This window comes from Mastigoproctus giganteus, chromosome 6 (genome assembly GCF_048544385.1).
Source record: "Mastigoproctus giganteus isolate SK-2022 chromosome 6, ASM4854438v1, whole genome shotgun sequence".
NCBI classification, from domain to species: Eukaryota; Metazoa; Arthropoda; class Arachnida; order Uropygi; family Thelyphonidae; genus Mastigoproctus; species Mastigoproctus giganteus.
This window is the reverse complement of record NC_143580.1, coordinates 94,017,253-94,041,973: the sequence shown is the minus strand read 5'-3', so window position 1 is coordinate 94,041,973 and position 24,721 is coordinate 94,017,253. Positions and strand designations below refer to the sequence as shown.

The following is a 24,721-nucleotide window of genomic DNA, read 5'->3' as shown; positions in this document are numbered from 1 at the left end:
GACGAAGCTCGGATTCAAGAACCACAAAATAAACATCCTGGAAGTCTAACGGATATCGATTCTGATACTCCTGAGAGTGATCACACGTTTGAAATAATTTCATAAATGAATGAAGAAATGAACGAATCACTGGATGATGATAATAATTTTACACAAGTCCCGCTGAGCACTCAAGATTACTTAGACCTAGTCCTATCCGGCCGGATAGGACTAGGATTAGGAAATCAGTATGCATTCTCTGAATAAAAGCATGCAAACTGAAAGTTTAAGCAATGCCGGGAGTAATCAAGCACAGCTAATATCAAATACAGAATTCTCGAACACAAGAAAAGCCCCTGAACAACTCTCAGCAGCAATGGAAAATATTGCTTTGAATTCTGACGGACGTTCCAGAAAATCTATTACTATTAATATATTTTTTTTCCACAGATATATCTAAGGCATTTGATAAAGTACCGCAGGAACAACTTCCGGAAAAATTTAAGCTGTGTGGTTTCCGTAACTCTGCTTTCACGGCTACGGAGCTATATTACGCATCGTTCCTTGAGCGTTATCATCAATCAAGTGAACTCAGACCATTTTATACCAATAAGTGGAGTACCTTAAGGCTCACCCCTAGGTTCTCTACTTTTCATGGTTATCATAAATGATCTTCCTTCTTTCCTCTGCACCTCCAATGTTCAAGTGCAGATGATCTTAATATGTACTCAGCAGTGAAGAAAATTACCGATTCTCAGCAGTTTCAATGCGTCCTCAATAAATTTTCCCTGTGGCTATCTCTGAATGTCTTGTCTGCTAACCCCTCGAAGTATAAAGTAATCTCTTTCTCATCCTGTAGATCTCCCAACTAATAAATACGGAGTACACTATTAACTCTGTGACCAAGTTAACGACTTGTGGATTCTCTTCTCCAGCAGTGCTAAATTTGATGCCCATGTCCTTTAAATCACCAGCAAAGCATTCAAAACACTGGGATTTATCAAACGGAACACCTATAAGTTCAAAAACTACAGATATGCTGTTATCCTTTATAAAACTATTGTTCTGCCAAACATTGAATTCGGCTCACCAATCTGGAATCATCACACAAAGAGTATAATTAACAGAAGACTATAATACAAAGACTACTATAATAATTAGAGGATAATAATTAACAAAATTTAAGCAGTCCAAAAAAATTTTGTCCGTTACCTTACGTTCCGTAATCCTTCTTTTATCGGACAGTGTACTATGAATCGCTGTGTGATTACTTTTACTGAGGCCCTTTGCACTAGAAAGGTTATTTGCTGACGTCACCCTTCTAGCCAAAATAATCACAGAACTTATGAAGCATCTGATATCCTTAGGAAAATCAACTTCAATGCTCCTTGTAGACACATAAGGAACCTTACATTCTTTCGCCTTGACTCTGCTACCATTGACTTCATGAAGTTCAGTCCATTGAACAGGATCAGCAAATCGTCAAATGACTCTCTCATTGACTTTTTTGACAACTCCGATCACTGATGAACTCCATTCACAAGTTTGCCTCTTCTCTTGAACTGCAAATTGACTAGCTCTCATCTGATTATTTGTAGTTTGCTAGTATTATTTGTTTTACTATTTTCTATTATCTAATTAATTTATTTATTATTCGTTTTACCAGTAACTTAACGCATACCGCACCGCTTTTGTACATATGATTTTACACACACATAGGTTAGTGAAAAAGCATCATTTTTACGTAGCCAACTACCAAAGTAGTTAAATTAATTAATTAAATTGGCATCGTTTTGGTTATATCTCATATTGTGAATACCTTCACAACGAGTTGCCATGGTATTGCACTGGGTGGTGGTATCCGCTGAGAATAAATAGCAGTAGTCTTCTCCACTAGTGAAGTGTTATTTATTCGAGGTAGTACAATACAGTGGCAACTCGTTGTGAAGGCATTCACAATATGAGATATAACCAAAACGATGCCAATTTAATTAATTAATTTAATTAATTAAATTGGCAACGGCATTGGCAAAGCCATATACTTTGGTATATGGCTACGTTAATATGATGCTTTTGCACTAACCTACATGTTAGTCATTCTACCTCGTAGCATGTCAGGCCTTTACCCTCATATATTTTATAACATATAATTTTAATATTTGAATCTATATCAATGTTTATCTTATTGTTGGATTCATTATTGTTATCAACTCTGTTCATTTTTCTGCTCTCAGATGCACTGCTAGTGGTTACCTGTTGTCCCTTGTTATTAATAAAATAAAAAAAAAACAAATTAGAATAACTTAAAAATCTAAAACCAAAACTAAAACCTTAACGAAGCAGTAATATACGTCATTGTTCAGAAAGAGCTCTTTCCCCCCCCACCCTGTTTACTTTTGATGATATTTTGCAGTTTACCTGGAGTCAAATGGTTGTGCCCAGTTTGTATAAAAGTAGATGCCTCAAATAGTCTTCTTTTTATATACTCGTTTTATACTTACCTCCTCACTGACAATTTGACAAGAAACTCCTAAACATGTGTGGAAGTGGAAATAAGTTTACGTATGGTTAGCCAATAGTCATCTTTCTATAGCCTGGCTCATTTTCAGCGGGTTTCGAACTTGATGTTACGCCCAATGTGTATACTTTTAGTTGACAAACAGCACTTTATGCATTTTATTTAAATAAATTTTCGTATGAAGTTTGGTTTTTCAGATGAATGTTAAAACAATTATAGGAGAAAATAACTGTAGTTTTATAATAATGGTGTAGCAGTGTATAATATTAATAAATATAGATCTATGCATTATGTTGTAGAATTTTATGTATTTCTGTTTTGTTAGTGAGGATGCTCCAGTTACTTTAATTAAGAATTTAAGACAGAATCAATTTACTACTTAAAGATGTTCCTACAAATTTTCCTATTTATACTGTTTTATCTAATTTGTTACTATGTTACAAAATTGTATGTTGTGCCAATTTTCCCCTTTATTTAATTTACTCTTATGAACAAGGCAAACAATGACTTCTATAAGCCACCGTCGCATTTCATTACGATGTACACCTTCTATCTAAGCGGATGTTTAGGGATGATACTATTAAATGTTTAAATTTGATAAGAACGAAAAATAAATAAAGAAACAAGTATTCTAAAAAAATCCACTTTTCAGTTTACCTAATTGTAGAATAACACAAACCATTCAGGAGGTGCATGCTGTATTGCTACGGCACGGCGGTTAAACGCTACCGTTGGTAATGTAATGTCCGATTTCGTAAACGAACTCAGTCAACCATGACATGCTCCTTGGTTTAGGGCAGTTGTTGTGAGATCCGGTCTCTTTGTCATACCAGTGTTCCGATAAACTCGAGCTGCAAGACGATCCAAATAAAACTGTGCTTTAGGATTTTATTTGTTAACATTGTCTTAAAGGCGAATTTTCCTTCCCTTTTATTTTCTTTTGTTCTGAACTCCCATCTATGCTATGGAGTTGGTAAAATTTAGGGGTAATATTTCTAAAATTTTGTTCCTATAATTTTTTCAGGTGGAGGATTAGGGCTTACGGCCTATTCCACTAATGTAGTGAATAGGCCATAGGACCTAATCATACGGTGCAGCAGCTTAATTTTTCAGTGGATTTATTAATAAACGTATGAATTGCTATTATCAGAAATTGACAGGCATCGCTGGTTCAAAATGAATTCGAATATTCGTATATTCGAATTCATTATTACGAATAATATTCATTGTATAATTACGAATATTATTAGTAGTAGATTTAATAGTGACATGTGTTACGTTAAAAAGTTCATACATCCATCAAGTTTAATTTTATATTACTTAAATTTAAATATATTATGTCCTTCAGGTAAATTGATAGTAAAATTGGCTTAAATGATAGTCATAAATGTAAAAAAAAAATAAATAAATGAATTCTAAGAGTTGTAATTCAATTCTGAGAGTTTAGTGATATCACAGAACTCACATCGAAGTGCATTTTAAACTGGCTTAAATTATAAATTGGCTAAAATAACATTTCAGATTTAAAGTAGGATGTTCTGGTAAACAATCTAATTTTAAACGTTAGGATCAGAGTGCATAAGTTAAATATATTATTTTTAATATAGTATATTATTTTTCTTAGCCGTTTTGTTGCATCGGCTTCTCAGAGTTTATTCTAATTTATTACTATGAGAACTCACAAGATGTCTTTTTCAATGAAACGATTTGGGCGTCACTGCCCACATAGGATAAGCTCCCACCTATAATTATAACGGTACATCCCGCGCCAACCTGTCGAAATATTGAAATCGGTTCTAATGATCAGCCAACCTTGTTGTTTCCCGATCCGATCAGCCACAAGATTTCATCACACGATGCAACAATTAATTTCCTTGCTCCTCTATTTGTGACAAGATTAACCGTCTTCGAAATACCTGAACATCAAATTCTGGGAAGGATTTGAAATCTGTCTGTTTCTGCCAGAAGTTGTTCACATCCAGAATTCAACCTATGTAGATTCGACTACCCTGCTGTCAATTCCTGCCTAGGATCAGAGTACTCATAACAGTCATATAATATGTCACCAAGTTTCATATTTCCCACAGACGCAGGAAGAACAGTCCACAATACCTAACTCATGTAACTTTGCAAAAATGATCCATGTCCTGTCAAGAAGGTGGTGTGTGAATTTGGACTAAACTATCTGGACCAAGATATACCATTAATATTTACAAGCTGTTGTTGTTATTTGGTTTTTAGGAGTATTAGCAACTAAGGCCATATTGCTCCGAGGATATGCGGTGGTCATTCCCTGACCTTTCCGCATCCTCCGTATTTGGTGGTCACAGGCTCGAACCCCGGTCTAATCAAGAAGCGTGTGCTACGCATTGCCGCTCCTGCCCACCTGGCTACGGAGGCGCCCTATATTTACAAGCAGATGGAATTTATTTGCAATGTGACCCGTAGTACTATCATTTCAGGCGTCTCCGTAGCCAGGTGGGCAGGAGCAGTGCGTAGCACACGCTTCTTGATTAGACCGGGGTTCGAGTCCGTGACCACCAAATACGGAGGATGCGGAAAGGTCAGGGAATGACCACCGTATATCGTCGGAGCAATATGGCCTTAGTTGCTAATGCTCCTAAAACCCAAATAACAAACAACAAACTATCATTTCATCTCTCCTGTCATTTACCAACCAAGAGAGCCCAGATATGGTTCTCTTCTTTATCACCACTCAAGGACATTCCATGAGTTCTTGCTTCCTTTTCCCCCTCTAGTGATGTCCTTTCAAGATCTCCACTCGGAGCCCACATTTTTCAAAGTTTATATAAGTGACCTTCGAAGTTACGTAACCACGCGACAACTGCACCTGGCACCTTTTGCTGACTTTGATAAATTGTAGTACTCTACCATCTTGAATTCCGCAAATCAACTATAACTTCAGCATTATGTAAACATTACATCAGTGGACAGTTTCGAATGGCTTATCTGTTAATCCTTCAAAGAGCCAATTCATTTTCTACTGAACTTCCAGAAGATCAAGTCCCAAACTAAACCACGAGTGCTCCTTCAATTAGCCCCAAATTCAAAAGTGTAATCACGTTAACTACTGTAGGCGTTATTTATTATTATTATTATTTTTTTTTTTTTTTGGTAGATATTGCTTGTTACTGGCTGAACAAATGCAAGTCACACAAGCATTACCGTGTAATGTCTACTGTTTTACTTTATTTTAAATCTGTTAGGACAGGGAACACTCCATGTCCTTTCAGTATACAGAGTAGGGTGAAACAAAATTTACTCCCGAGACACGTTAATATCAAAGAACATTTTAATATAATACTATTGTTAGGTCTAAATCATACATATCACCTTATAAGACAAAATACTCATCAGTTAACACATTCACATAAAGTACAGTCTCCCTGAGTAACATGAACATTTCTACCTCTACACTTTGCAAGCGGGGTATTCACAGTTATTAAAAATTACTAGTACATACCAAATACAATTCAAACTGCATATCCTGGAAAAACACCTGCAATCTCAATATTAAACACTTCTCTTTAAAGAGTTAATATTTTATCCTTTACAATAGTCTTATGAACACATTATTTCTCGGGGACACTAAATGCCTTCAGGGAGTTCCAGTTTAAAATTCAGAGCGGAGGACATTATAAAGGAAAATAAAGGAATAAAAGTTCCTCCCAAATTAATCTGTCCTGGATATCACCGCTCGCCTCTGATGTTATAGGATCTTATTTTCATGTTCCTTTTCCTCGAAAACCCTTTCTCAAGCAACCTTCGGCTTTGTTTCCCAGCTAGCCTGGCGCCTCCGTAGCCAGGTGGGAAGGAGCAGCAGTGCGCAGCACACGCTTCTTGATTAGACCGGGGTACGAGCCCGTTACCACCAAATACGGAGGATGCGGAAAGGTCAAGGAATGACCACCGCATATCCCGGAGCAATATGGCCTTAGTTGCTAATGCTCCTAAAAACCAACAAAACAACCCAGCTAGCCGTTTTCCCTTCCTCACAATTTTTAAGCCACTACTCAAAAAAACTTCCACACGTACAACCCTATACACAACTCCTTCACTACATACCACGCGACACCTCTACACAACGAAAAAAGGCAAAAGACACCTCAAATTCGTGCCCTTGTCCTTATATATCTCTACACCGTTCCCTTCCCCCCCCCCCTCCTTAATTTTCTCTAATCGTTTTTCGAGGAAAGCGGTCTTGACCTACTCTGGGTCAAAGTTCTCTTTCTTTGCTGGGAATTTCTCCTTGCCTTTACGCACCTTCTTAAATCATTTATTACCCGTTCCTGTTTTTAATCAATTAAATATTTCCTAAATCAAACTGTAATCGGATATAATATTCCAATGTTATATGTATATATATATATTTATTTTTTTTTTCCATTACTACTAAGTCCAAGATTATACTACCTTGACATCCCAGTTTTCTAGACGGTGCTACCATTCAAAGCAACAATCATTCCCATCCTGGAGTTCGGATCAGTAGAGTGTAAAGGAATGAGTATGCCAAAATCAGTTCAACAGTTGAACGAAATTCTATAATGTACTTTGCTTCCAGAAATCCAATCTCTTACCTCACACAGCCTTGTATGAATCACTCTGCCTACGATGCATCATTTCTCTCATAAGTTCGACACAGACTTTTCTGATAATCCTACAGAGGGTTATAAAGAATACTGTGAATACTGTTATAAAGAATACTGCTAGTGAAGCATATGAACTTCGGTAGCTTTTTTTTTTAACCCTGATAAATCCTGTACAATTTACCTAAAGTTATTTATTGTTATTATCTGTCATTGTGTTGCAGTTATTGCATATGCACTATAATTGAATCCTCTGTTGCGCATGGCTTGTAAACAACAACAAAAAAAATGCGATTATCAAAGTTGGCCATTATGAACTTGTAGTAAATCTTCGCTACCAATAAACGCTCCTTTCGAATCAGATAACAAAGAGGTTAACATCATCACCGAATAACAAACGATATCACATTTACTCTGCTTAAACTTAACTAATAGTCCACCATTGTGCGAGAGTACTTTACATCTTGCGTCAGCTGGCGAAAAAGCAGATTACCTAACAATGAGATGGCACACCACCATCGATAGCATATACATTAGCGGTATTAAAACTTTCTTGCAAAGAATTCTTCCCGCATGCGACAATATACACTGCGATTTACTTAAGTAACTTCGAGAGAAGAGCCTTCTTTACATCCGAAGGCTTCATTACCGCCGGCATGCACAAGTGCAACCAACGTGAAAAACACTATCGCAGATTCTTTATTTAAAAAAGAGCGAAAACGGATTTGAAAGTAAAAAAAGAAAGTTGGTCTTTGTAAACAGTGTGTTCGGCAGAGAATATACTTAAAACGATTATAATTTCGCTTGTCGTTAACGTTACAGCATGGTATATTTTTAAAGTTACTTGTCCGTTTTGTAAAAATATTTAGCTCACATAAACTAAGTGTCTCCCCACCGGGTTGTCTTTTTTTATGAATTTTAGTTAGTATTAGTCCTGGCAAATGACAGCAAACTTATGAAGCATGAGAAAAGGGGGAAAATGTTCCCACTTCTCTTCTTCATCCCCTCTAATAATTAAAATTTGTCTGGTTCTTTCTTGTTTTCAATTTATTCAAACAACCAACTTGCACAACAACAGTTGTAATTTCGTTCCCACTATCAACTACCCGCTGGCTGAAGGCTAACTTCCGCATATCCATCCTGCAACCATTCTTTCTCAGTTTGAATTTCTACCCCCATCATGTGCAGTCTGAGCAAGAGAAAAGAAATTGCCATCGGACTGAGCTTGCTCAACCCATTCAAAGCATTAAACACCTCGGTCAAATCACCTGGTCGGTGCCTCGTCTCCAGACGCTGCGATTTGCAGAGCTTGAACCCTTTTGTTCCCTCACCAATCACCAGTGTGGGGAAGAGAGTGTGGTACAACACTCTCTACCCTTCATGACAGCCTTTCTCACATTTTCATAGAATGCTGTCCAAAAATACCGACGCCAAAGTGTGATGAAAGCTTTAATGACCCTCATCAGAGCAGCCGTTTTATGGTAATTTTCTGACGGTTGCATTTGAATGCGTAATAAATGTAATAAAACACTTGCAAGAGAGTAAAACTGCATGGCTACGATATTATCATTAGTGTGAATTACTTCTGGGAACGAAAGTAGTGAAGTTAATTTAGTATATCTCCTTTTAGAGATCAGAATATTTAGTTGAGTGTAATAGGGTTGTACAGTATCATGACTTTAGTGCCACATTTTAATCTTAATTGTGTTAATTAGGTAAATTGTTTAGTACTGTATATGTTAGCTAATCAAACCAGTTAGCCCAACAATAACAAGTTACAATAAGGGGTACTGCAAGCTAATCTTAGTAATTGTCAGGAGTCTGTGTGACAGCCTTACCTGCGATTGGAAGTGTATCTTTGAAATTAATTGGTTGGAAGTTTGAATGCTTTGCGCGTTGAAAGATTAGTTTGGATAGGTCACGTTTTTGTTTTATCTCAGCTAAGTTGCTTAACCGTTCATTAGATTATGTAACGCTTGGTTGTTTAATATAGTTAGGGAAGGACATTACGTGTTTTTCCATTATGATTAATTACTGCATTTAATAACCACTCATATACCACGGGAAATTAATAAGATAGTTTATTAAGCCAAACGCCCACTATACATTTAAGGTGACGTTTCAAGCATCTTACCGATACCCATCATCAGACCATGCTGTTAGGGGTAGAAAAATAGAGGTGGGTTACAAATTTGAATTATATTACAATTATTATTAATTGGGAATTTCAAGTCTAAGATATTATATTTGAATTACCGGTATAACGGAATACAGATATTAAATTAAGTAAATCCAAAAATACATAAAGATTAAATTCTTAACCTGCTGACACACTCCTACTTGCCGATGTTGCCAGAAACCTCATTTGCATAAAGGCAAGGGATGCTGCCAACTGATGGTAGCACCCCTGTTTTTGTATTTAATTAATTTAATATCTGTTTTCTATTTTATAACGGTAATTCAACCTTAATATTTTAGGCTTAAAATTCCCAATTAATAATTATTGTAATATAATTGAAATTTGCAACCCTTTCTTTTTTTTCTACCCCTAACAGCATGGTTTGATAATTGGTATCGGTAAAACGCCACCTAAAATATATAGTGGTTTGGACGATTAGCTTAATAAACTGTATTAATAATTTCACATGTTATATGAGTGGTTATTAAATATAGTAATTAAGCTCGGTTGCTTTATTTTTGCATTAAATTGGATACGTGTTTTGTTCCCCTCAAATAATCAAATCTTTTATTAAGCATAGTAAGGTTTCAGCATTGTTTAGAAAATGTGCTACGATGAAATTCATAACACGTCACAAGTGAAGCATGATATCCGTGCTCAGACTTTCATCCAGTCAGGTTCGTTATAACCACTTCCTATTTTTAATACTTAATTGGTTGAATGTTTATGTTGCAGTACGCGGATTATTCAAGAAGTCTGAATTATCCTCGAAACGCTGACGTGTGACACCAACATGATCAGAAATCACATGGCGTAGACAAGTTTAAAAGGCGGCAACAGTAATTTTTGAAGTGTACGTGAATGAGAAACTTTATTAAGCTGGACAGAGAAGTGTAAGTGAGTGCTGCAGGTGTTCTGAGCTTTTGGATTGAAATTGTACAACGTGGCGAGCAAATAATGCTTCCCTGACTGCAAAAGCATTTGAGTAAAGTACATTACCCTATCTTACTGTGGCTAGCTGTGTGGGTCAAGTCCTTTCGATTGGATGGAAAAATGATTGTGCATGGCAAACTCTGTGCATTGGTCCGTCTATTAATGTGCAGCTCATTATTCCGATAGTGTTGTTAATAGGCGACGTACAGTGTGGAAAATGACTGTTCAAACTTTGATAATTTCCTCAAGTTTTCGCAATTACTCAGGGGTCAATGCTTTCTGACAACAGATATTGCAAGTGCCCTCGCGACTATAAGATCGCTTTGTGTGCACGTGTGATAGCTATATTTCTACTACATTTATTAACAACGCTCTTATAATGAAAGTTATTAAAGTATTAAGCCAGAAAGAGTTTCATTATTTCACTTAGTTTTACTCCTATTCAGTGTACCGTGTAAAGACGGTTTATATTTAAAGACTAGTTTACACTGCAGGTATTTGCAATATTGGTTTGCCTTCAAAGAAGTAAAATTGCAATTTCTTTTCTCCCTGCTTCATCAGAGGCTTAAAAGATTTTCTTGTGATTTTCCGAAGTCTAACGATGTATTTAATGAAAATTTCATATTACCTTCGAAAGTGGATAAATCTCTTGCTAAACGAGGTTCAGGGAGAAGCTTGTGGGAATAAATATTTTCAGTTACCTGAGAGCTAGGGTGAGTTCTGAAGCTGTTATATTATAATGGCTTGTACGTGCCTGTGCAATATTTATCGAAATCAATCGCGATCTTGTTTACAGTTTTGTATTCTTTACAGGTAACATTTTAGTGCTACAGCTTCTTTTCTAATTTACCGTCTAGGGCGTTATTAGACGTCGTTTTGCTCCTTCTGTTATATATTCTTTGTATTTATTTAAGATTCCCCTGAGTTAGACCTGCGTGTCCTGAGCTTCAAAAGAAGTGTAAAATCCTTTGCATAGATTGTGTTTTCACATTTTAAGCCCCAGGGTGTTGTCAAGTTCAGATCTTGAGACGTAAGTGAGTGAAGCATCCCACAGTTAGGTATCAGAAGACCAGCAAATATTCGCGCGTAGTAGGCTTTTGATATGAGATTTGGCGCTCGAATAGTTTGGGTTATCGTTGTTATTTTGATACTCTTAATATTTTCCTGTAACATTTTGCTATACTAGTATTGATTTGCTTCATGTGCTCTCTTGGGTTCTTCCGCAATTCTTCTCTTGACAACAGATCTCCAATTCGATTTCCTGTTGCTCTTTCTTCAAATCTGTACTCGGGTAATATAACTATGGATGTGCTTTACAGTCAGAAACTGAAATGTTGCATGTTAGTGATCTTATTATTCGTAGTTTTTATCGAAAAAAGTATTTAAGACTTGGAAATAATATCAATCCATAATAATAAAATGATAATGACAAAAGTTAAATGTTTAAGGTATATCTTATTATTTCCGGATAATATAGATCATTATTTTTATTGTAACTCCAGCTACTACTGGCTTTAAATAAAAGCAGCATTGCATATTCATGTTGTATACTAGTCGGATTACTTGCCGCATTTATCCGATACGATAACTTCTTGGTTTACACCCTGAATGCCGGGTCTTCACACTTTGGCAATTACTTCCATTTCCCCCTCCTTTGCTGTTTATACCATAAATATAAAGCATTTTTACGCACAGTCTCATGGACTGTGAAAAGAGAATTAATATTATTAGTGACACTTTAATAGTCGCATTTAAAATCCATAACCAAAGGTTCAGTTTTCTTTATTCTGGAACTATCAGAAGAAATAATTGACCTGCTTTTAGTATTATTTCTCGACGTTACCCAGAATGTCATACCAGTAAAACGTGCAAATCGTTTTGTTCAGCTGATTTTCTGTTTTTCCTCCCAGATAAAATAACACAATGGCCTCTCATATAATTCATGTATTAATGTTCCATAGTTCCTTTGCCTCTTTTCTTATTGCAGCGCGTGTAAGATCTGCTGCGTTGTGCACATTCGGTGGAACTGATATGGATATAACTTTAGCCTGTCCTTTCCCCATACGTCTTTATGCTTTTAATATTGTTTCCCCATTAAATTCTGGTTTTAGAAGTTTTTGTTAACAAGAAATTTCCTTAAGCAAGAAACTTAATCAAGATTGGTTTCATTCTGTAATTTGAACTGGGTTTGAATTGTACATAACTTTTGAGAACACAGTCTTACGTATACAAACGAAATTCTTGTCCTAATTTTCAACAAAATCATTTCACGTCTTAATTCGACTCGGCCTTCCACAACTGCACTCTATCGGATTGCCTAAAAAAGACAGCCTTGTTAGAGAACCATCTTCTCAAAACTTAATTACGTCAACAGTGGACTCAGTTGGCAACATTAATAAACAGATTATAATATTATTGAACTCTGTAATGCAGGCATGTACAATACCTGCATATAGTAGCCTACTCTAGACTTATTTATTCATTCACATGTTCTGTCAAAATAATAGTGATATTCAAACAAGGTGAGGATTGCTGTGAACTGCTTAAGTAATATTCCCATGTGACATAAAAGCCGACACTATTTGATATTTATATGGCGTCACGCTACTTTTATGAAGGAAAGTAACTTCCCATTATTAAAAAAAAAGTTTAATCGGACAGGAATAAAACACCCAAACATCCTTAGTTCCCTACACAGCAAAACATCACTTGGAAATTTTCTACAATGCGTAATTTAATGGCGGCTGGATTCAGTGAAACATCACTGCCGCTGGTAATTTGCAGTTTTTGAAATACATTGGTTCGAACTTAACTTTACCAACAATGCATATTAGTGAATGAGTACTTTTCCAAAATTGAGTTTGTTTTCCTCTCCATGAGAGTATAGTAGTTTCGGCACTTGTCACTCGTTTGGAAGAGGTGTGAGTTCGATTCCCGTCGATTACGTGAGGAATTTCTTAAGTTGTCAGCAATCGAGGCTGTAGTTAGGCGATCTCAGGAGGAAGGAGTAGAGCCCTAGATGATAATTTTTGCTTGGCAGCCTTTAACATAATAAAATACATATTTTTATCTTTCTCATTTTCCTTTTGCTCGCGCACATTAAAAGTAAATAACTGTTGTACTTTGAAAATATTTTTTACTAGTTTAGAAAGCCGTTTTTATATGTTGGCAACAAAAGTTTAATTTGCATTAATTAAGTTCGCGGTGATCGTGTTACAAAACATTTGAACTTTTCTTTTTCGTATTTATGAAATTTATAATCAAATGATTAATAATTGGAATTCTCTTCCACAGTTCATCAAAAGCATGAGATAGTATTAACTACATTACATAAAAATTGTATTTTATTATTTCAAATGATGTTATCTGTTTTACAGAGTTGTTGAACATCACAATCAGCCCCAGCGAGTTACGAACAGAGGTTGGGAGAGCAGCAACTTTCAATTGTTCGGTCAGTGGAGGTCATGTGGGATCTCTTGCATGGAAAAAAGATATGCACTTTTTATCTCCTAGTTCCAGGCTCAGCTTTCCGACTCCTACTGTCCTGCACATTCGTCAAGTAAAGCGACAAGATGCGGGAATATATCAGTGCTTTGTATACAGGGATCTGCAGTCTGCTCAGGCCTCATCCCGACTAATTACCGGAGGTACGTGTGACCAATACAGTATATTGTTTACGATGATTAGCAAACATTCTTGTTACCATCATTTGATTGGGTTAACCAGTTTGTAACTTTTACAGCAAGGGTACTACTGGATTCCTATTAGCGCAATTTAAATCTTCAAAGCTACCGATTCGTCAGTAAGACTGTATTATTCCCATTAATCACTTCTAGTGTTTTCTTTTGTTTAGTATATTAAAAATAATTAGACAGAACTACTATAAAATATGCGTTTTGTATGAATTTTGACGCATGCTTACATTAATGATTTTCTAATTGACATATTTGTATCTTTATATTTTAATGGAACAACTTAGATTTTTATTTATTTTATTTTTTTATTAATATTAGGAAGGTTCAAGTAATGAATTTTGTGAAATTAAAACGCCATACTTGTGGGAATTAATAAACTAATGCGTTAGTTTATTAATTCCCACAAGTATGTAGCTGATCGCCTGTTCTCAAATATACCATATAACTAACCAGCAAGTTGGCCTACTTTGCTGGTGGACAATATGCGACGAGATCACGCAAGTGGGAGCAAACTCAACCCTCCGAACGGGATTCTATTTTGACTTGCCCTATAGATAATTTTGGATAGACTCAAAAGGTGGTTTCAATATGACAATACTGAGTCTCAGAGGCCGTTAACTGGGCGTGCTCAGTTATGTTAAGATTTCCTAATAAATAATAATTTTGGTCAGCTAAGCTGATTTAACTTACTCCTGATGTCCAAAGGGTTCTTAATCTTTAAATAATGAGATTCAGTCTTGTAGTATAGAGCGAATATTATTATTCGTAGAACACTTTGTTTGCTACACAACGTTTCATATCATACACTGCGCGTGGATTATTTCTGATTATCTCATCATCTGACATACCCCTAAATAAAATAGTCACAGGTTTAAATCGCGCCAGAGGTAACGAAAACTTTCACAGGGAAGATCAGGGAATTTATTTTAGAGTACGCCGTTTATAAATGTTTCCTTAAAAAAATAAAAATATCCAACGCCATTTCTGCTGTCTGTGTCATCTTGTTGGAACGAAGCTTCAGTAATATCAACTTCATTACCCACGAGTAAAGGAATAAAACCATTTTCGAAAATATCGAATTATGTGAAAAGCGACACGTTAGCGATGCCGCAGCGTGCTTCGACAATTGTATCAAGGAAGGGAATAAAAGCAAATGCAAAATAATGTCAAGAGTATTGCCAATAAAATGGATGAATCTCAGTTACTGATTAAGGATGGATGCTCATGTAATAAGGCTAGCTGGAACTTTGTGTCATATTTGATATATGAGAAGATGAGTTTAATTTTGGGACGTGCGCTGAATATAGAGAGGGTGGGCAGAAACAAGAGGAGGAAGTTATCCTTTCTATAAGAAGTAGCATGAGAGTGATACTCGTAATATCGTATTTTGATTTGCAACAATTTCATGAGAGCATAGAATATGCTCGATGTGAAATAATCAAGTGATAAAGGAAAGTTGATAGTTGGCGTGCTACAGACGGCATGATAGCGATAAGATTCTGTGTAACGTGAATAGGCAAGCTTATTATTTAAACTTATAATTTCAGCTTATTGAAATTATAAGTTGATTGAAAATCAAAAAAAAATCATTGATTGAAAATCAAAATCATGGGCTTAACCTTTGAAATAAATTTTTAGTCATGGTAGTGACTTATATGTATTAAAGTGTCACGAATATCCTGTTACCGTAATCACTAGCCAGTTGAGTGATATTACAAATATGACTGTACAAGAACCATTAGCGTAGAGTGGCTATAGTGTCCTGAAGTGAAGAGTAGCATTTTGGTAGCCATAAGAAAAGCCAAAAGTTTTAATTTTAGGAAAGGGGATTGGTAAATCAAAAGAGCCTATTAGAGTCAATAAATTGTGTAAAAGGAAAAGCGTGTGAAAGTATAGTTGAAATTCTTGACAACCATGAGTGCACTCATTTCACTAAGGAGGTAAGTACCACACGTGGAAGCCAAGATGGATTGATTTAACAAATCAAGTGGAATAAACCGAATTTGTCAATAATGTTCGTCCGGATTTCCACTACATCGGGTGCGCGTATGGCTAGACACCCAGCACGTCCTTCATGCTTGTGGTTTTGTTGGCATGTTACGTAAAATGAATTCTAAACAATATTTAATTTTTTACATAATTTCCATTTTTGTAATACTCTTTCACAATGAAAACTTTCTGACACATATATTGTCATTACGTTTGGTTTTAAAGCTGCCAACATAAATTCCACATGAACTTAGTGTCTTTAAAGTTTCTATTCCGAGAATCCAGTTATTAGAAAAATAGTGCGAGCCAAAATTCAGGTCCTGTGCTTAATATGATGTGAAAAAATTACTGAACTTCACTTAATGACCTGAGCTAAACATCCATTTCGAGAGCACCACGTGGTGAGTACAAGTAAACCTATCGCGTTGCGGAACAAAAGCTTGGCCAGGTCACTAAGTGATTTAATATGTTTACGAGATGACAGACATCAGCCGTAGCGCATTATTCACATGTCAGTCAAAAAAAAAAAAAAAAATTGAATATTGCGGGTAAATTAATTTTTAGAGAATATAAATCGTAATAAGTAAACGACTATCTACTTAAAAAGATGTATAATTCATGTACTTGGGTTCAAAATGTCCGCCATTTTGGGCCTCACAAAAACTGTAGTTTTTTTATGATGTTTTGACAAAGAAACATTCCTAATTACTGACAGTGATTCCCATCCTGGGATAATTAGATGCTGAACATCCACGGTGCTTAACATGTAAACTCTTTCTTTGACGTGCCCCCAGCTCACAGAAAATAAATTAAAGGCAAATCTGATTTAACACATTCAGAAAAACGCTCATTGATGGTACTATAAGCAGTGATTTTTTTTTTTTTTTGTATCGGAAAAATACGGGTGATTATTAGCAGAGTGAGAGATTGTAGGAGGGGAGGGGAGAAGAGCGTCCTACATGAAAAATACATCTTTTAAATTTACTTTGATTGGAGTAGTTGAACTTCATTAATTTTAACATGGCCAGCTAGCTTCCATCTGTGACCACCGTGTCAACAAAAAAGAACGGGTCAAAAATATCTAATGGTCCATAAACGGGCAATTACGCCTATTTACTAAATGAGATAACGGAGTAATTTGAATGAGGACTCATCAGACCATACAGTTTGGCCATTCTTGGCTATTTTTTGCAGTTTATTTGTATGTTTCTGCACAATCTGGGATCAGCATCATCTTCATCAAGGGCTTGTACAAATGTTTGATGAAAAATTTTAAAAACCTTTATAATCATGAGACTAATCTTGAAAATTTCTAGCCCGAGAAATTGGCTTCTTTGTGACTTTCTGGAACTTTCTCCAAAGTTTTTTTTTTTTTTTTGGCGAAGGTAAAGAAAGCCTGCACGAGAAGCACGCAAATGTTCGATGAAATTTACCGGTAAAAGTACTTTGCCGTAACGGCATTTGTATTGTTGCTCGCTCAGTAAACATACAGTGGGTGTTATCGGTCTGGAGTAGAAGTTGAAACCCTCTCGAAGTGGAGGAGGTTATTTTTTCTTGTCTTCAGCGGCAACCCATCTGGCTAATTGCGCTAGGTGATCTAATACAAATGATAAAATTACTGGTACGCCAAATTTATAAATATTTATATTTATTCTTAAACATATTTTGTGAATACTGACAGTTGTTATTAAAATGGTTCGATGAATAAAAAATGCCAACCTTGTACTTAACAAAATTACATTACTTATAGCGTATTATAAATTATAGTCTATTCCTTTCTGGACAACCCCCCCCCCCCCACACCACTACTTTCCGTGTTCAAACTTTATTTGCATGATAAGTTTGCACTGAGAATAGGCAGCCAATAATCTTATAGCCGTATACACCTTCCTGTTCAGTTTTAGACTTGGCTAGTACCATCTTCAGGGCATGTCTCTAATATGAGCTCACATTAGGGACAACATAAATAAATAAAACATCGGAAAGGCCGATTATAACGAAAATGGTAGCCAATATCAGTTCTAAATAATATTATTATATTTTTATAAGTGATACTTTTCACATCCAACTGGCTTTCCAGCTATATCAAAAATGCATCTTTTAATTGGAACATGTGATTTTTCGTGACTACTGAATAGTCAGTGTTAAGGTTAGGCGACTGCTATGCGTTGCATCAGACGGTATATTCAGACTGCAGAGGCTAGGAGAATATATAACATAATAATGGGACTCCAGTGTAAATTAAGCCGATATTGTTTTCCTTGTACTTTCTAAAGAATAGGCTTTTTAAATCTAACACATTCTTCCCGTCTCTAGCACTCCTCTAGTCCACGATATCCATCAGACTATAAGATCATCCTGTATTCTAATCCTTCTGTTTCCTCTTTGTCTTTTTCCCATTATTTACGTTTCCCTTAATAACCTTGCCAGTTTTTCCTTCTTTTCCTAATAGCTTTATCGTTATTCGATTTTCTCCTACTCTTCTCGATACCTTTTCATTTCTAATCATAGCTGCCCATTTCGCCATATCAAGCCTCCTCCACACCCACATTTTCCAAGATTCACTTCTAATATCCTTCATTTTTAGTACCTATATCTCAGCCCCATGAATCGTGACACTCCATACAAAACATTTATGTAACAATTTCCTTAACTTTACATCCATTCTCTGTGTAAACACCTGCTTCCTCTTCCAAAATGCTATCCTATCCATTGCAAATCTGGTTCTAACTTTGACTATGTGGGGGGGGGGAAGGATATTAACACTTTCATGAATTTCCATTATGATATCTTCTCAAATGTATCATCAATTTTTCTTTGGGATCACACTCAATTTCCACATTCAACTTTCTTATACAATCCTTCCTTCTTATATAGCAATATTAATCACAAAACCTCCTCTGGCTAAATTACCATGATACAATTGAAACCATCCTATTAACTAGCTTTATCATAATTATCTGGTTCATACCAGCACTAAATAAAAAAAACTTTCTGACTTGGTCACCATAGTACAACTGGATTATCATATATGACAGTATTTACTTTAATTATCCCTTTTAATTTTCCCGTCTATATGAGCTACTTTACTTCTATTCATTCATATGTAATTTGACCATCTCCATATATTCTCCGTTCATTACTATGTTCTAACACCACAACTATACTCATCTACATGTACATACATATATCTTAAGTGTATAATTCCCCAATATGACCTTCCCCTATAATTCTCTTATTATTCCCTATAGTCCTTATAATTTAAAGAGTGCTTATGTTAACTTGGCACTTACTTCTAATTTCTGGCGGGATGTCTCCGTTAGGGCCTTCTATCTTTTCCTCATTCACGGCTGCTATCTTCTGCCATCCAGCGCAATATCTTATGGCTTCCAGGGGAATATGTACGGCATTCAGGACTGCTACTCAGCTTTCGGGATCTGCTACTCTTCCTGTCAGAACCGCTACTTTCTGTTCCGGGGTTGCTACTCTGCCTTTACGGGCTATTTCAGGGTATTATCGCCTTCCTCGATGGACTTGGTCATCTAAGTGAATATTCTTCTCTCATTCTCACTGTTTACTGAACTCCCCTTAATTACCCCTTACACGTTCATCCCTTAATTTCTCACTCCCTTACATTTCCGATAACCTCACTTCGACTATTTCCGTCGACTATCTCCTCACTATATTTCACTCAACTCACATTTTTTTCCTGATAAATTCCCATTTTTTCCGCGCTCTCTCTCTTTTAGTTCCCCTAACTCTACACTGTCCCCTCAAGCCTGGCACGCCTTCCCCAAGGATTCCAACCAATCCTCCCCCTACTGTCTAAATTTACGTTCCGTTTCATTTGCTAACACCTTTCTCCCAGGCTGTCTCCCTAGCGCGCAAACCAACCTCTTTTTCGAAAATTCTTATTTTGTTCTCACTGGCAGCATGACCCTTTGATGTCCACCGGCAACCTCCACAAACACTCATTTTATTTTCTCACCTTTCTTTCTAACAGTATCCGAAACTCAGATATCAGTCAGCCTGACGCCTCTTAACTTGAAACGAACACTGGACGAGCACTCCCTTCCTGTTTTGGTCTGACAGCGTTACAGATCAAAGGAGGCGCTTTGTCTAATCCCGTCTCCCGTCCTATTGTTTGTTCTCAAGCAACCCTTTTCACGCCTATTCTCAAATGGCACCCCCCTTTACATAGTCATGCTGTCCCTGTTTGCTCTCTTATATTATGGGAATTGATAGTTTATCCCTTTGCTACCATTCGTAATTCTCACGCTTAAATTATCCCATCTCTAAATCTAACCTTCTATTTTAATCTTACTTTGAAAAAACAAAAACAAATATTTTTATTATAATTAATTTATAAGATTCTACATCTTACAACTACTACTCTCATCGTTCGACTTGGCAAACTGCCAATATATCTGTATTTATTCTTTTGTAATATTCTTTTATCATCAGTTTTAATAATTCTTTCATTTTCAGCTACCAAAATAATTTTAGTTTTATCAGAATTTATTTTCATCTCACGACTTCCATTAGGTCATCCTAACAAAATCTGTTTTCCCCATTTCCTCTGTATGAGATAGTTGTGACATGTCATCTTCAAATCTCACTATCTAATCCCCTATCTTTATATACATAGTCTGTTTTTTTGTCGAGATAAGCTATAATCCTATATCCAATGGATTTAAAAAAAAAAAACGTTTTTTAATTTCTCTTACACCCAAAAGTTATGAGGAAGATTGTACAAGAAGGTATAAACTTAATTCTTAAGTTGCGTGCACACTTAGTAAAATGAACAGGTACTGCCTTATTCGTTTATAAATAATGTAGTGCCTAAGGTTAATTTTTAACTAGTAAAAAAGATAGAATTAGAGGAAGATAAACCAATATCACTGGCCTCTAGCTCTTTCCTGAAAACTATTTTTTCTTGAAAACACATCGTTGAAGATTTTTAACGCCATATGACAGCGGTAATACTGTTTCTAATAAAAAGAAAGTGGACATGTTTTTTTATCTTACGTGTGGTGGCTCCTGATATCACAATGATGATTCTGTGAAGTTGTGTGAAATGGCCAGAAATGAGAATAGCGTTTTGTTTGTTCAGTTGTTTATGGCCACTTTCCTATCAAGAAACTTCTACTAAGCAGGTAAGACCAATGAGATCTGGCACTCGTAAGAAGGCAGAGGTTTAATTTATAATTTGTGTATCAGTCCGATGTCCAACAAAACGACTTAGCCTTAAGAGAGCTATGCCCAGTGATTAAATGTACGTCTTAGGGGGAACGTAATATTAGGAATGGGATTTTTTAGGATTTTTTTTTCTAGGTTCAATTATTCATTATTAAAATTCAATTATTCATTGAATTTGCAATAAAGTTAATTCCAACAGCGAGTGTTTACTGTCCTGATATCAATGTATTTATGTTCATAAACTGAGAAGGAATATTTTTCTTATTTTTAATCGAGATTTTTAAAAGTATGCAGTGATCTCTTTCTCTATATCTATCTTCGTGCAGAAAGTCATTGCTTAATGTGAGATGCAAAGATTGTTTTCTCGCTAAATTACGGAAACTATAATGGAAGAGAATTTAGTAACTCCTTTGAGCATATAAATATTTTTAAATACATATTTTACAAACAAGCAATTTAATCCCTGAAACGGATGTTTATTTTCAGTCTAGACGGTCTACACTAACGTATTTCATGATATTACGTTTGCTCGCATTTAGAGATGAAAATCGGGCTATTTTAACCGAAGAGGTAATTCAAAAATAAATGTAATTTTTCACTAAACGATAATGCAATTGTAACGAAATAAAAGTTTTGTTTTTTTTTAATACTGGCAATGCGTGAAATCTCTCCTTCCTACATAACCCAATTAGGTGGTTGGCGTTGCAAAGTAAATTTTATCTGCACTATGTAAAACTGTCATATGCATTAATATTGGATAACATAATGAGATTAAATTACTAATCCTAAGCAAAAAACTAGAGCGGTAGCCATTTTAACCAATAACAGACTGTCATTACCCATTATAAAATTAGAAGACAATATGGAACCACCTTCATGTTACCTTCCATTTGTTACCCATATATTACTAGTTTCATATTTTAATATAATGCGTATAGTAAAGTAATATCTCAATAATAATTTAGGAATAATCGCTCTCTAGGTGACTCTTTTCCTTTACTATCAAACGATTAAGAAATTATAGTAGCCTGGTAATTCGCTGTACTGCGATGCATGAAAATGTTTACTCGCTGCTTTCATTTTGCAAGTAAGATTCTGATTGTAATTCTGCTGATTTTGCAAGTATCTATTCATTTAAACGGTTTTGGTAATTAAATAGCCTGATCTCCTTTTTACAAGATCCGTCCATTTTACTAATTTGACTCCGTAAAACAGCTTTGCTTTATAAAGGTACCAAATGGTCCGCCAGTTATTAAAAAAATAATAAATAAATACGTGCAAATATAGCAGTATTACGTGACGACTTAGTTTCTCAGTTTCTGTATAAAATTGCGAACTGTATAGAACTGTTTACTTTTTTTTTTGCCTACGCCTGGAATAAAGGCTATTTTAAATGAATGATAAATTTATACCCAAGAAACGAAGCTTTACCTGTAGAGTACATCAGATTTTGAAGCATTCAATTACAAGTTAATAGAGGACCAATGACTTTGTATTAGTGTTTTGCAATCTAAAACTGAAATCAGTGATTGAGAACGATTTCATGAACCAGTGTAAAGAATTGCTGTTATTGCTTCACTGTAAGATTGTATTGCGAATACCGTTGTTATTGAACTTAGTTAAAACCACGCCTATTCATTGTCGATAAACATAAAATTGGATTGGATTTCTCAACGGTCACACTTATTGTGGTCGTCCAATATCCACACTTAAGCTTTTCCTTGGGGCTTTTGAGCAGGAAAATCTCTAACCGTCCCTACAAGATGCATTTCTTAATAAGGAAATCCGAAATAAATGAGACTATTGAATGATGGTCGGCAGTTATCTTTTTCAGCGGCAAGAAGTTAACCAACGTATAAGTTTATTGGATATTCTGCATGTAACTGGCATCCGCCAAGAATAAGTTGTGAAGGGTTACTTATTCGAGCTAGTGCAATATCAGGCAACTCATTGTGAAGGTATTCACAATATGAGATATACTTAAATATGCCACTTTGTAACTGCTTAGTAGTTCGATGCGTGTAGACGTGATGCCATTGCACAAGGGAAAAAATGTTAGGACAAGAGAAATTAAAACTTTCATTTAATTGTGAATAGAATTACTCGCAGGCGTCTGTGTTTGCGCCTCAAGCTGTTGCGTAATTTTGCTGTCCAAATATCAGCAGGAAGCAATGAATCCTCTTAATTAAATATACTTGTATGTTTCTACTAATTTATCGAATAATAATTAATCAAACTTATCCAACTTCTCATGGATCGGTCTGATTTCGCTTTAATCAAAAGCAAGTACGCTCTCTGGGGGTTGGGAATGGCGAATCCAATTGAAAACTTGTAAGAAGGAAACTGCATTGAACAAACGGGTTCAAAACGCAGTAAATTTTACAGTTTATGAAAATTATGAAGTTAAAATAGACACATGCGCAAGTATGTATGTGTGTATAATTGCGTTCGTTGTTCAATAAAATTTTTTTTTTTTTGATTGAATTTCATTATAGTTGAGGTCAAAAGGAATAAGGAAGAGTTTACTATAATTTTAGTGAAAATGATGAAAAGCATGCTGCAGTATTAACTTTCATTTATAAGGTATATTCGGGTCAAATGGCACCTGGGGTTTCTCCCATCTCCGCGTATGCACATTGTATCGGAAACAGAACACTGTCAAGCCAGAGATTTAAAAGTGTGTGGATCGTGGGTTGTGTACGATGTTGTGCCCATTGTTCCTCTGGCTTATTGGCCGCCGGGCCCCTATTGGGAACCGACGTTGCCCATGGCTAGCCAGGTGTTACAAGTAAGTGATAATACTCTGGCAGGTCCTGCCACCTACTTTCCTGGGATTTCAGTGGCAAGAACCTAAAAAAAAAAAAAAAAAAAAAAAAGGTTGAAGCGATCGCGGTTGATTTAGGTAAGGTTTTGTTAAAGAGCGCTGTGAGGGGTTGTACGCTGAAAAACAAGTTCTGGGAGCCTAAAATGTCAGGCAAAATTTTGTTGTAATTTAAGTTTGGACGTGTGGGACGAACGCTGTGTAAAATAAAGTATTGGGAGGGAAGGCTGAAGACTGGGGGTTGTAGTAGGAAGAAGGGGGTCGATAGTGAAGGTGAACCCCGTTTTTTTTTTTTTTTTTTTTTTTTCTTCAGTGGGGCATGCCCATATGAAAATTTGGGGAAGCGAGAAGAGAGGTACCTCTCCTCCCGCCCGGGGCAGTTGGAAGGAAAGATCCACTCAAGGGAGAGCGGATTAAGAATCGCTAAGAGGCCGTCTCTATATAAAGGCCACCATAGTAATCCATGTCCAGGTTTTGTCCATTTGGGGGGGGGGGGACTTGGAAATCCCGTCCGAGAGTCGATAGTAGTGAGGTTAGGTTCGGAGATAGTCCAGTGTTCCATGGGAAAAACAAAATTCTGTACTTGGATCCATTGCTGGAGTTTTCGTTGGTGGAGTGGGCCATTTGTTCCTTCAGGAGCAGAGATCCTGTCTGTGCCTTCCTTTGGGACAAAGTCCCACCTTTGCTTTCATATTGTGATTTTTAAAATGGTTTATTGTTTAGTCTTTGGAGGAGAGACCAGAGGGAGCCCATCCCTGCATGTTTGACATCAGACACCAGTAGACGTTTGTCTGTTCCGTT

The 24,721-nt window shown here is 36.1% G+C and overlaps 1 protein-coding gene across 1 annotated transcript in view; it reads left to right on the top strand.

The window, feature by feature from the left end:
• Nucleotides 1-24,721, top strand: part of LOC150084465 (cell adhesion molecule Dscam1-like) — a 421,339-nt gene that overhangs the window by 157,646 nt on the left and 238,972 nt on the right. The window contains exon 6 of the mRNA XM_090376247.1: nt 13,594-13,863. Within this exon, the coding sequence (XP_090232373.1) occupies nt 13,594-13,863 (270 nt within the window). The remainder of the gene's footprint in view (nt 1-13,593; nt 13,864-24,721) is intronic.